The 13,603-nt window shown below is 33.9% G+C and overlaps 1 protein-coding gene across 1 annotated transcript; it reads right to left on the bottom strand.

Annotated features, from left to right (window-relative positions):
* Positions 1-486: 486 nt before the first annotated feature.
* MSTN (myostatin) lies at positions 487-7,575 on the bottom strand. The gene is made up of 3 exons (XM_002749561.6): positions 7,070-7,575; positions 4,891-5,264; positions 487-2,352 (listed from the first exon to the last, which is right to left on the bottom strand). Exons 1-3 carry the CDS (start codon positions 7,455-7,457, stop codon positions 1,972-1,974), a joined length of 1,143 nt encoding a protein of 380 aa, XP_002749607.1. The 5' UTR covers positions 7,458-7,575; the 3' UTR covers positions 487-1,971.
* Between the last annotated feature and the right edge of the window lie 6,028 nt (positions 7,576-13,603).

Below are 13,603 nucleotides of genomic sequence, written 5' to 3'. Positions count from 1 at the left end.
AGAGGAGGGATCACTTCAAAAATATTTATATATGTTACTGCACTTAAGGATTTCTAGGTACTTTACAACTGTTTTGCAATTCAATTTGAAAATTGGTGAATTTTGATGAAAACTGGTGAAAGTTGAGATAAAGGTACCAGTATCATTAAGTGATAAGAAAAAGATGTAGCTTTCTTGTATCTCTGTAGCTTCAGTAGAACTGTATACCTTTGACAACTGCAATGCATTTGGAAACTGAACCTATGAAAACATATAAATAGTTTTCAGGTCAAGATAAAGAGAAATGAAACAGATATAACTAGTCCTTGCTTTCATATATATAAAGCAACTTGACCAGGACCAATTTAATAGGAATTTAACTCCTGAGAACCAGAGTAGCAGACTTAAAATTCCTCAGTGAAACTTTTATGCTAAACCATTAGACTTCTATAATAAAGTGAAAATCAGAAATCCAGAATTAATCATTATAATAAAAACTGTTGTGTCTTTCAGAAAATGTGAAACAGTTTAATATAACTTACATTGTTTCTACACATTAGATATAAGAAATAATTTCATTTAGTCATAGTACAATAAATTTGATTAACATTATCAAATTATAAAAGTAAGTTATTGTTGAGATAGCATCAGCTTATTATTCTTCATTTCAGATAATAGTCAATTATTTTGATATGCTTAGTAATGTCTGCAAGTATTAATATAATGAAATACTGAGATTTGAACACAATGACAGTAAACCATTGAAATTTCAAATTCACATTATACAGCCATCATGAATCCATAAGTAAATGTTAATAATGTAACAAAATATAAAATGATTGAAATTTAACCATCTAATCATTAACATCTGGAGTTTTAAGACCACTATTTAATCTGCTAATTTGATCTGAAATATAAGTAGTTGCTTTTATGTGATGCATGACATGTCTTTGTGTCTTAATACTTAATTTGAAATGTCCTTAGTCTAAAAATTACCAAAGCAAATAAAAACGGAGATGCTTATTTATGAAACAATGTTGAATACATATTATATAAATGCATTGTTTGAGTGTTTTTATGCAATATTAAATCAATCATTTCTGTTATTTTGCCATAAAAACTGCAGTGTTGTAAAGATAGTGTTGTAATTTTCCAAAATTACATTGTTCTCCAAGTATGTTATTTTGAAATTTTGATAAAAACAAATACCATTTAACTGCCTTTTAAGATAATGCAGGTTCTCTAAGCATGCTACAGAATTGAAAGCTAACCTCGCTAACCTCTAGAAAAATGATTCTTCTTACCTTAAAGAAAATCCATTTCTCATTTGGAGGTGTATGAAAATGCACCCAAAGAAAAGAGAAACTTACTATTTTACTGAATTTTTTTATTTGATAAACCTGATAACCTCAGTCACTCGGCCTATTGTATTAGCACCATTGGCATGGATTGTTAACGTACTGTGTCAATTATAGTAGGAATGGAAACTTGCATATGTGGCATCATCCCTATTTTTGTGGAATTTTATCTTACCAAGTATGCTATCATATAATATAAATTCAAGTGTTTAAGGATGATTCGAATGATAGTATATAGCAATCCTGCATTTTACCAAAACTGTAGGTAGATTTTTCTGTAAATATTAATCAAAATTGTAAAGAAATAAACTGTAAAGCATACTCCTTTAATTCATCAGAATATAAGGAGAATTGCTTTCATTTCCTCACCTATGTTGTAATATATAGGATCATAAATGTAATTTGTTCTCCTTCTAGCTCAAAAACTCTGGAAATCATAAAACTTTTTATTGTATGATTTGTTTGGATGGTTAAATGCCAACCATTGCATATATTCCCCCTTTTAGTTTACATACTGTAGCTTATGCTTAAGTGACTGTAGCATACTCTAGCCTGTGGTACTTAATTTCACAGCTTCAAAATTGTTAAGGGGAAACCTTCCATATTTTAGGAAGCTATGAACTTAATATAAATCTCATGAGCACCCACAGCGGTCTACTACCATGGCTGGAATTTTCCCATATATTATTTGTTCTTTGCCATTAAAATATAGCATATTAATTGGAGACATCTTTGTGGGAGTACAGCAAGGGCCTGCTGAACCTTTGGGGTTTGCTTGGTGTACCAGATGAGTATGAGGATATTTTTGTAAAAATACAAAATCACACTCTCCAGAGCAGTAATTGGCCTTATATCTTTTAGGAGCGATAATCCAATCCCATCCAAAAGCTTCAAAATCCACAGTAAGAGGGTAACGACAGCATCGTGATTCTGTTGAGAGATCATCACAGTCAAGACCAAAATCCCTTCTGGATCTTTTTGGTGTGTCTGTTACCTTGACCTCTAAAAAGGGATTCTGTATGAAAAGGAAAGAACAATCAGTAATATCAATAGACCTGGAAATACTTTTCTACCTACCTTAAGAAATCATTATTAAAGAAATAAACTAATAATTTTGCTCATACCACATTTATTTTTAAAAAGGCACAGCATTAAGGAATGTTAATTTACACTAGGCTCAATTTTCCCCTTATGTCTCAAAAGAATTTAACAGCAATACAAATTCCCCTAAGGTCAGTTCCATGCATTTTAAATTTTTATTTTTCCAAGTTTGAGTACCAGACGGCCTGGCATATAATGGATGCCCTGAAAATACTTAAGGGAAGAAAGGGAGGGAAGAAGGAAAGGAGGGAAGAAAAGAAGGAGAAATGGGGAATGAAGGAAAGCTGAGCTCCCTCTCTTCTTGCTTCATGATTAAATATGTTCACTGAATATGCCTGGCAACTCCTGGGGGGATAGGTATAGCCATCCAGCCTCCATTGTCTAGGTCCTCACTCAGGGAAACTTGAACAATAAAGCCAGGACAAAATAGAGAAGGACAAATTCAGAAGAAGAGACGATGATATTTCCTGTATTCTTTCACGGGAAAATGTTGCTATTCATATATTTAAAAATGGTTAGTACTGTCTCTGCCCCAATCTTTAAGTGTATTTGAGACTTTGTTTCCCTTTACATGAAAAAATCTGAGGAATACATCATATTAACCACTTGTTGTATTATTAGTTTTGAGCATTAAAATGCTACCTACAAAAAGGACACTTTCTTAAATAATTGACAGTAGTTTTTAACCCATATCTAAATGAAAATAGCTCTGGTAGTTATTGTTATTTAAGACTATAAAAATAATGATATCATTTTGGGAGTCATTAACATTTAGTGTAGCATATACAAAGAAAACTAAATCATTTAGAAAATTGTATAGTCTTTTAGACAAGTATACACATGTTTATTGCAGCACAATTCACGGTTGTAAAGATATGAAATCAGCCTAAATGCCCATCAGCAGATGAATGGATAAAGAAATTGGGGTATATATACACCATGGATTACTACTTAACCATAAAAAAGAATGAATGAAGTAATATATTTTGCAGCAAATTGGATGGCGCTGAAGATCATTATTCTAAGGGAATAGAAAACCAAATTCCATATGTTCTCATTTATGAGTCGGAGCTAAGCTATGGGTATGCAAAGACATACAGAGTAGTACAAGGTATTTTGGAGACTCAGAAGTGGAAAGGGTTAGGGTATGAGGGATTAAAAACTACATATTAGTACAAAATACACTAGTTGGAGTGATGGGTGTGCCAAAATCTCAGGCTTTGCCACTATACCATTCATCTATGTAACCAGAAGCCGCTTGTACCCCAAAAACTATTGAAGTAAAGCATATGTGTGTGTACATATATATACACACACACAATAAAAAAGTAAATAATAAAAATAAAAAATAAAAAATATTTTATGATATTTTAAAGAATGTTTTTATTTAAAGTAGATCTTACCTGCTAATTATATAATCTTTATAACCAAGATCATTTAAAGATTAAAAAGATAACATGTTTGTTGTTTACAAGTATAATCTTCTTTTGTAAATTATGTCAATAGGTGAACATAAAAAGATGTGATCACATTAAGTGTTTGAAAATAGAAGGTTAGCCAGAAGAGTAACCCTAAATTTGTACTAGGTATTAAATTGTTTTTATTAATTTTTGTAATATTTGTATTACATTATAAAAAGGTATTGTCATTTACTTGGCCTGATACTAAATTAGTTGGCTTTCCCTAAGTAAACTCTTGCACAAGAATGCTAAGGCAGCTCAGAAATATGGCACATGCATACCTATGTACCAAACATGAATGATCTGCACGTGTACCCCTGAACATAAAGTATAGTAATAATAATTAAACAAGGAAGCCAGGTGGCAAAGGTTAACTAGTCTGTAAATTGAAATTTTATTAGGACTATTCCACAAAGAAATATATACATACATCAGGGCACTGACATCCTACAAATATTGAACATGTTTATTATGAGGAATCTTATATTTAATAAAATATAAGCCTATAAATGTCACTCTTAATTAATTTCTCATAATAAAACATTTTTTCATTATAATTTTAGAGGTTTATCTGTTTTATGCTAAGCCAAAAATTTTTAACACATTTGGCACCCTTCTGGGAGAAAAAAAAATGTTTTGATTTGTTTATGTACTAAAAATCCCCTATATTAGAGTTAATATTTTAATTCATACAATCATGTATCATATTAAAGAAAAGCACTTTATATTTCACTCCCAGTTCAAAAGAACTTCTTAAGAAGTTAAATATGGTACAATTTTATTCTAAAACCTTCATGCAAAGTAAGAGTATCAAGGGAGTGTTTCATAGGATACAAAATTGGACACCTACTTTTATTGGGTACAGGGCTACCACTAGGGTAAGTTACCTTTGTCTGGCTTAGGAAATTGTGTAGCTGTTTTCCGCTATTGCTCATTCATATTATGAATAAAAATGTAAGATTTTTAGAATGTTATTTTCAGTTATTACTTACCAGCCCATTTTCTTTTGATTCTGGGAAGGTTACAGCAAGATCATGACCATTATCATCTAAAGCTTTTATTTCAATGCCTAAGTTGGATTCAGGTTGTTTGAGCCAATTTTGCAACACTGTCTTCACATCAATGCTCTGCCAAATACCAGTGCCTGGGTTCATGTCAAGTTTCAGAGATCGGATTCCAGTATACCTTGTACCATCTTTCATGGGTTTGATGAGTCTCAGGATTTGCACAAACACTGTTGTAGGAGTCTTGACGGGTTTCAAATATATCCATAATTGGGCCTTTACTACTTTATTATATTGTATTTTAGAGCTAAATTTAAAGAAGCAACACTTGGGTTTTCCATCCACTTGTGTTAGAAAATCAGCTATAAATGAATAAGAAAAGAAGAATTACTGAAATTATTGCTCATTACAAAGTGAACAAAACCCCTCCATGTTAATAGTTGAGCATTAAAGAAATTAAGATCATGTATGCCTATTCAGTCTTTAAAATGAAATACCGTGTGGAACTTTATACCTCAGAAAAAATGTCAAAGAAAATAATTACCCTAGCTTTTCAGAATTTTTCAGATATATGTATTTTCAGCTGTTCATCAGGAATCTATTCCCCTTCCAGAGAACTATGGACAACGGAAGATTCTATGAAATAATGAACACTGAATGAAATTTTAAAATGATGATGATTAGAGAGAACAAGAGACACTGTGAAGGAACAACCACTTAGAATTCTTTGGGAATCTGAGTAGTTACACTTACTGAGCAGCTGTACCCATCAGTCTGGAAGAAGGAACCCTTCCCCCAGGCCTGAATTACCTGGGGACAAGACACACTGAGCAACTTTACTGAGCCTGGGGAATTAGTAGAAAACACAGTACATCTGTTACATTTTGGCTTTGGAATAGCCTTTTAAAGAAGCAAAATCAAGCAGATAATTAACACAAAAATTTTGATGTTACAGTCAGGCTATCTCAAAAGTTCAAAAGTATTGTCTTAGGGGCAGGCTGTTCATGTAAGCACAAGCACTAACGATTTCTGTTATTTTGGTTTTCCAAAATTGTCTATAAAAGGTAAATCTACTCCAGAACTATTTGATAGCACAGTCTTAAATGAAAATTCTTTGCTGCATTGTAACTTGATTACTTAATAAGGAAAATAATATTTTAAAACTGTTTTGAGTCTTGTTTAAAGTATATAAAGCATTGTATGAAAGCAAGATAACAGATAATGTAACAAAATTTTTCTTGCCCTGCCTTCTCTGTCAAGGCGCCTGTTTCTCTTTCCTGGAGAAAGTATTCTTTTGAGCTGACTATAAAATGAATTGTATGAAATATGTTATCCGTCAGAAGCAATGTAGATACTACAGGTAAAAGCCCTCCCTCTGAGGAAGAATAAAATCTTACAGAAGGTAATTAAGCACTGTGCCTGCTTGGAAGTACACAAAGTGGGTACTGTCAACCATAGTACCATGGTCAAGGTGCAAGGAAGACTTTGTGAGCCAACCTACCCAATTAAAATGTTTATTTCTTAGGCATTTTCTGACATTTAGTTCATGATGATCATTATGCTATGTTTACTTCATTATTGCTCTTACTAATACATTAAGATATTTAATTTTTAACATACTCTTCAGTGTGATACTTTCAAAATTAAATTTTTAACTCTGAAGAACAACAAAAATACTGAGAGAGTTTCAAATAACAGAAATCACTTTAGGTTTTCAGCAGTGCTCAAGTAAGCTTAAACATCCAGCAAGTTTCTTTTCATTTTGTTATTAGTGAAAAAAACTTATAGATGCAAATTTGACACAACCAAACACAATTATAAAATATAATGTAAATTTTTAACGTTGCTTGTAGTATCTCCCAGTCCTTGCCTTGGTGGTATTACTGTGAAAGCATAAGCATGCTATCTATATTTGCCTTTTTAAACTAATGTTATGCAAGTATTTTATTTTTTAGTTTTTTTATATCTATAAGAAAACAAATAATGCAACAGATTTCTGTCTCATTAATATATTCTCATGAAATCTTTAAAAAGAGAAACTCTTTTCCTTTCTACTTACATACAAGCCAACAGCTTGTTAAAAGAGCCTGAAAATAGATCTGTTTCTCATAAACACTAGAAAAACAGTCAGCAGAACTGTTGATATACACTAAATAGGACTACTTACACTCTGTAGGCATGGTAATGATTGTTTCTGTTGTAGCGTGATAATCGTCATCTTCCAAAGAACCATCACTGCTGTCATCCCTCTGGACATCATACTGATCAATCAGTTCCCGGAGTGGAGGAGCTTTGGGTAAAAGTTGTCTTATAGCATCTTTGCTGATGTTGGGAGCTGTTTCCAGACGAAGTTTACTGAGGATTTGAATTTTTATGGCTTCTATTCTTGAAGATTTAGTGCTTTGTCTCCAAGTACATGTATTACACAGCCCCTCTTTTTCCACATTTTCGTTTTGCTCACTGTTCTCATTTAGATCCACTGAACCAGCAACAATCAGCATGAACAGGTAAATATAAACATAGAGTTGCATTTTTTGCATGATTTTAAAATCCATATAATCTTTTTTTCTAACTCTTATTTCTTCCTTTTACTTTTCTTTTGCTTTTGAATAATGCCAAGCACAATTTTAATGCATATACAGTCTGAGAGACAACTTGCCACACCAGTGAATCTTTTATACTGTATTCCAAGTGGCTTTTTATATTCCAACTTAGATGAGACAAGTGTCGTCAGGATCTATGATTGGCTGTTGCTCCACAATGAATCTCGCTGTCAGAGGTTAAAACCCTGTCTGTCACAAGTCACCAAGCAGTATTTTGTTACAGTCAAGGGTGAGCTGATTCATTTGACTACTTCATAAAAGAAATAAATCTACAAATAATAAAAGATATTTGTGACATTTGAAAAATAAACATCTATGTTGGCAATAATATAAACTGTACTTAAATCTTATTAATCCTTATACAGCTCTTATTGTAATTTAAATAAGTCAACTTTAATTTGTAGTACATATTTAAAATATGAAATATTACTTCCTCAAAAACTAAAATGATTTTATATTGTTTAGGCAAGCATTTGAAGTAAAAATATTTTTATTTGTTGTATTAAGTTATTTTTAGTGCCAAGTAATTAGGAAAATAAAAATTAGGAAGATCTGAATTAAAAGTTAAGATTATGATGCTAGTAGAGAATTTTCATCTATAATTTGAGAAACTTGTTTTCTGATTAAATTATTAGTACATATTGAAAGTCATTCTTATTATGTCATTTTGTACATGGAATTATTTTTACATAGTTTAATGCCTTTTATTATTTTAAAAATTATGCTGAACTTTTGATTGGCTGGTATTATTTCCTATTCTAAAGATGCAGATTAATATAACTCAGAAGATATGTTTCTTTATTGTTTATTATCAAGAGGGTAATATCGGCTGGTAGAAAAATCTCTGAACATAGAATAAGATAATGAATTTTATAACTGGCATTGCAGAGCTTATTACAGTTTCCTCAGATTTCCAGCAGTAAATATCCAGAGAGTAAAAAGTGTAGTATTTATTCTCTATAAGTTACATCAGAATATTGTGAGCACATAAAAAGAAAGAGCATCATGATAAAGGGGTGACCTTTTGTGGTTTCCCAATACTGTGATATGTTTGTACCCCTTTGCCAATTTCTCATTTTGACCAGAGGGCAGACACCTGGCAGGGATTTGGGGTAAAGTCTGGGAGCAGAGAATAGAGCTTTTTGTTCTCTAAATTTAAGTGGCCTCTGTAGGGATCAAACGCTCAACCTTAGCTTTGGGAGCCACAAGATGTAGTCAAATGAACTATTAAAGAGCTAAGCAAACAGCCAGCAAGAAACAGAGATATTTCCAGGCCAAAGGAGATTTATTTTTCCTACTCCTTTTTGGGACGCTAAGGATTCCTAAGAGATTTAATCCATTACTTTTTTTTTTTTTCCAAGAGAATGCAGTGACTCATATCAAATATTTATTTTTAAAGTCACTACCATTTTTGCACACTGTACACTAATTTACTGCCTCGGTGCACTAAAATGCAACTCAGTAGCCTGAAAAGTTAATGTATTTTCATCAAATTCTTAAGAGGTATCTACATCTCTTGAGAAAAAAATGGCCTTACATAATGCATTGGATTTGCCCATCATTAAAGATTAAGGAAAACCAGACACAAACCAGATGCCCTGAGGATTTCAGATACTCTTTGTTATGGGACAATATTAGATCTGGCTTCTAAGGTTTTATTTGTTTGGTGAATTCATTTTTCAATGTATAAATCTTTGAAATATTATGATCATTGTAACATGTGTATCTATACAACTCCAAGTAAGTCAAACTTTTTTAAAAATATGCTTAGAATTACATAGCAATTGAGTTGAGAACTCAGTCTCTGGAGTCAGATAGACCTGAGTTCAAATCTCAACTTTGCCACTGCTAACTATGTGATAATGGATGAGATACTTAACTTTCCTGAACTTTAGTTTCCTCATAGGGTTTTGGGGCGATATAATTTAATAATGCATGTAAATTGCTGAATATAGCACCTGTCATAAAGTAATTGGTAACTGGCACTTGAGCACTTGCTCTTTGTTTTATGCAGAGGGGTTTGAGATTATGCTTAAAATGATCCTCCACATGAACTAGAACTGCTTCAGGTCATAGCTGCCAATTATCAGTCACAGAGTCTACCTTTCTATCATGGTTAGGCAAGTAAAATTTTCTAAGGCAGCCAGATTACAAGACATGTTCCAGCTCTTTATTCTTACCGGGAAAAAAGTGAACAATGGTTGTTGTTTCCACCTACAGACAATTCTCATTATTCATGATTTCTGTAATCACAAATTTGCCTACTTGCTAAAATTTATTTATGAAACTCAATACTCCTGGCATTTTCCAGTCGTTCACTGGCATTCAGAGTGGCAAAAAATTGCAGGCCTATCTGATGCACAGATTCCCAGATGAAATTAAACAAGACAGGATTCTGCCTTAATGTTTCAGCTCTCAAACTATAAACACATTCCCTTTTTGCAGTCTATTTAGTTTTTGTGCTTTTTAAAATTGTTCCTGTTATTGATATTGCTTTTAAAAACTTGTCCCCAAGCATAGTGCTGAAGTGCTGTGTGGTGTTCCTATGTTCCTAACCACAACAAAGCTGTGATGGAAAGTAGCATAGTGGTTGCCAGGGGCTGGGTGGGGCACTGAGGGGAAGTTACTGTGTGATAGATACAGAGTTTCAGTCTGGGAAGATGAAAAATTTCTGATGATGAATGGTGGTGTTGTATAGACAACAGTGTGAATGTGCTTAATGCCACAGAACTGTACATCTAAAAATGGTTAAGATGTTAAATGCTATGTATATTTACCACAATTTTAAAAGGCTATGATATGCCTAAGGGAAAAAAATTCTTACAAAAAAATACATGGGCTGGATAAGCATCATTAGGGCATGATTTATAGTCCTTTTCCCTCTGAGTTCACTGTTATTGAATGAACAATATATATTAAATAATGTGTGTGTAAACGAAAACACACCTAAAACAAGGTTATATATTGATTGATTGATGAAAATTATGACCAGAGGTTCACCTAACCCTGTTTTTCAAGTGGGAACAATAGTTCAGTATTTGCTAATTGATTTTTGGCAATGACTTTGTAGGACACAACTACTATGAACAGGGAGAATTGACTATACCTGATCCACTTCTCTAGAGAACAGTATTGAATGGGTTAAGAAGTACTGAAGAAATTTAAATGAGTTTTATTCCTTCTCCAGTGGCAGTGATTGTGAGTGTCCCAAGGCCCCAGAGTAGAAGGGCTTATCAGCTGTAGGAACCTTCAATGTAGTCTGACTGCTGGAGGCCCGGTTTTGGCTGCTCTTGTCATAAAGGAGACAGGACAGTCGTGCATCATTAGGATGAGTGAGTAGAGAAGAATTCCTTCTAGATGACTGGGAGAGCTTTGTCTGTTGGCTTGTTGGTTTTGTCTTAAGTTGGCCATCTCTAAAAGCAGTTTCTCACAGGAGTTGGAATTTAGGTGGCCAAGACAGCATCTCCAAGACTGACATGGTCCGTCTTTGTACTAGGTGGGCTATTAAGTTTTCTGTAACTGTAAGTAAGGTGACAAGCAAAACTCTCTCATCTCTGTTACAAATACCCACTGGTTGTCTCAAAACAATGTTGAGTGTATAAAGAATATTTTCAAAAATGTTACAGTTTTATTTTCCCAGAGTGTGAGATCTACTGAGTGTACTAATGTAAAGACTTGCTGGAAGTTTAATGATCGTGGCCAAAAAAGGAGGAGAATGAGATTAGGAATTAGCACAAGAATGAATCAAGAAAATTTCAACAGTTTTGGGCAAAAACTCAGGAAATTTTATCTGATATCTCTTGCCATTAACTTGTAATGACAGCTGTTTGGTATTACTCTATGCTGATTATTCTTAAAGGCAGAAACAATCTGTATAGTGCTCAACTCGCATAACATCATGAATAGATAATCATCCCACATTGATGATAACTGATTACCTATGCTTTCAATAGTTAGAAGACAAAAATTAACAAAAACAAAAATATTCTTGAGCTAGGAAGCAAGAGTATAGGAATTGAAGACAGGAGACCTGAAATATAATTCTGGCTTTACTACTGATGTTTTATGTAACCTTGAATAAGTCAGTTAGCAAACGCTTCATTTATAAGTGTGTGTGTGTGTGTGTGTGTGTGTGTATGAATTCATGTATTCATTTATGAAATATTTGAATGCCTATATTGTACCCAGCACTATGCTATATTCTGAGGATGAAACAGTGAGCCAGATAGACACAATCACTGTCTTCAGGAAACCTATGGACTAGTTTCTTGATATAAAATATGAACACATTTGATTAGATGTGCCCTTTCCATTGAGGTTTATCCCCTAGCGCAGTGACTCTCAGGCACATTCAAGCATACATTTTATTTGCCAACAGAGTGATGATATCTTCATACATTATGGGGCTTCTGGAAAACTCTATTGTACACACAAGAAAGAATGAGCATCAGAAAGGCAAAAACATCTTAGTGTTATTATGGAAACAGTTTTTACTTTACAGACTCTCTGGAAGGGACTTGGGGACAACCCCAGTGACCACACTTGGAGAACCATACACCCAAACTAGTAATTTTTGAACTACTTCAATTGAGTACTTCCCCCTTTAGCTTCCAGTCCCCTCCTCCCAATACCTGTAGCTTTGCTTTTAATGAGCCATCAAATAAAGTAATTTAAAAACATTGCTTAATAGTACATATTTATTACAAAAAGCAGAAATATAAATGTTATTATAATCACTGACTACAAACTCGTAGGCAATCTAGAGCACATTTGCAAAACATTTGTCAGTTCTAGGGAATAGACTGAAATTAGTAGTCTTAAGGGATTTCTTGCAGATGGTCTTCAGATCGGTCTTGAGGTGACAGTATTCACACTATGGCAATCCTCATAATAACTTCCTAGTTAATAAAGTTGCACAATCTATTTTCCTTTAGAGGTAGAAGTAACTCAGAAAAGCTTCAAAATTCTATTTCTCCTCTTCCTCGCTCCTAAAATGGGAGCTCTAGTCTATTTTTCATAGGCTTAAAATTTATCATAGAAAATAAAAATTAAGTTACAATTTGACTTCCTCATTTTTTCTATTAAAAAAAGAGACTAGAGGCCAGGCACGGTGACTCATGCTTGTATCCCAGCATTTTGGGAGGCCAAGGTGGGTGGATCATTTGAGGTCGGAAGTTCAAGACCAGCTTGGCCAACATGGTGAAACACTGTCTCTGCTAAAAATGCAAAACTTAGCTGGGCATGGTGGTGTGAGACAGAGTGAGACCCTGCCTCAAAAAAAAGAAAAAAGAAACCCTAAACTCAAAGACTTGCTGTTAAAATTGTATAGATTGTTCCCACCTCCATTATTAAAATTCTTATATGTTTGTGTTTTAATGTTTTCTTGTCCTCCAATCTCTACCCTTCCATCCCCCAAATAGACTATGAACTATTTGAAGGCAGGGAATATTTTGTTCTTTTTTGTCTTTTCAGCTCTTGTTCCAGTACCTGACACATAATTAGATGGGCAGAACGGTGTTTTTGTTTGTTTGTTTGTTGAGATGGAGTCTTGCTCTGTCACCCAGACTGGAGTACAGTGGCACAATCTCGGCTCACTGAAACCTCCATCTCCTGGGTTCAAGCAATTCTCCTGCTTCAGCCTCCCGAGTAGCTGGGATTACAGGTATGTGCCACCACACCGGCTAATTTTTTGTATTTTTCATAAAGATGGGTTTTCACCATGTTGACCAGGCTGGTTTTGAACTCCTGGCCCTAAGTGATCCCCCCACCTAGACCTCTTAAAGTGCTGGGATTATAGACATGAGCCATTGCACTTGGCCAGAACAGTGTTTTTTGAATAATTAAACTACTAAATGAACGAACATCTCCTTAAATACCAGAAACTCCAACTTTCCAATTTTTCAGCAAGGTGTAGTTAGTGTATTTATAGACTTTCTAAGTGAAAGTGTTTTTAGTTTGCTCTGACTGTGGTTCATAGCATTTCTGTTGACTCCCCTCTTCCTCACACTGCCAGGGGAGATTGATATCACAGGTCCCTGTATTCTTGACGCCTCAGTAGTTCTCTGGTGGAGCAGGGAGCAGTTCGGGTATCCCAGTAC

Source organism: Callithrix jacchus, chromosome 6, assembly GCF_049354715.1.
Source record: "Callithrix jacchus isolate 240 chromosome 6, calJac240_pri, whole genome shotgun sequence".
In the NCBI taxonomy this organism is placed as follows: Eukaryota; Metazoa; Chordata; class Mammalia; order Primates; family Cebidae; genus Callithrix; species Callithrix jacchus.
This window is presented reverse-complemented; position numbering and strand designations above follow the sequence as displayed.

Bases quoted from the DNA above. Each gene is read 5' to 3' on its own strand.
- MSTN (XM_002749561.6), bottom strand. From the start codon at position 7,457: ATGGATTTTAAAATCATGCAAAAAATGCAACTCTATGTTTATATTTAC. The intron at 5,265-7,069 runs GTAAGTAGTCCT...ATTCATTTATAG, and splicing joins CATTACCATGCCTACAGAGT to CTGATTTTCTAACACAAGTG. The intron at 2,353-4,890 runs GTAAGTAATAAC...CTTTTCATACAG, and splicing joins AATCAAAAGAAAATGGGCTG to AATCCCTTTTTAGAGGTCAA.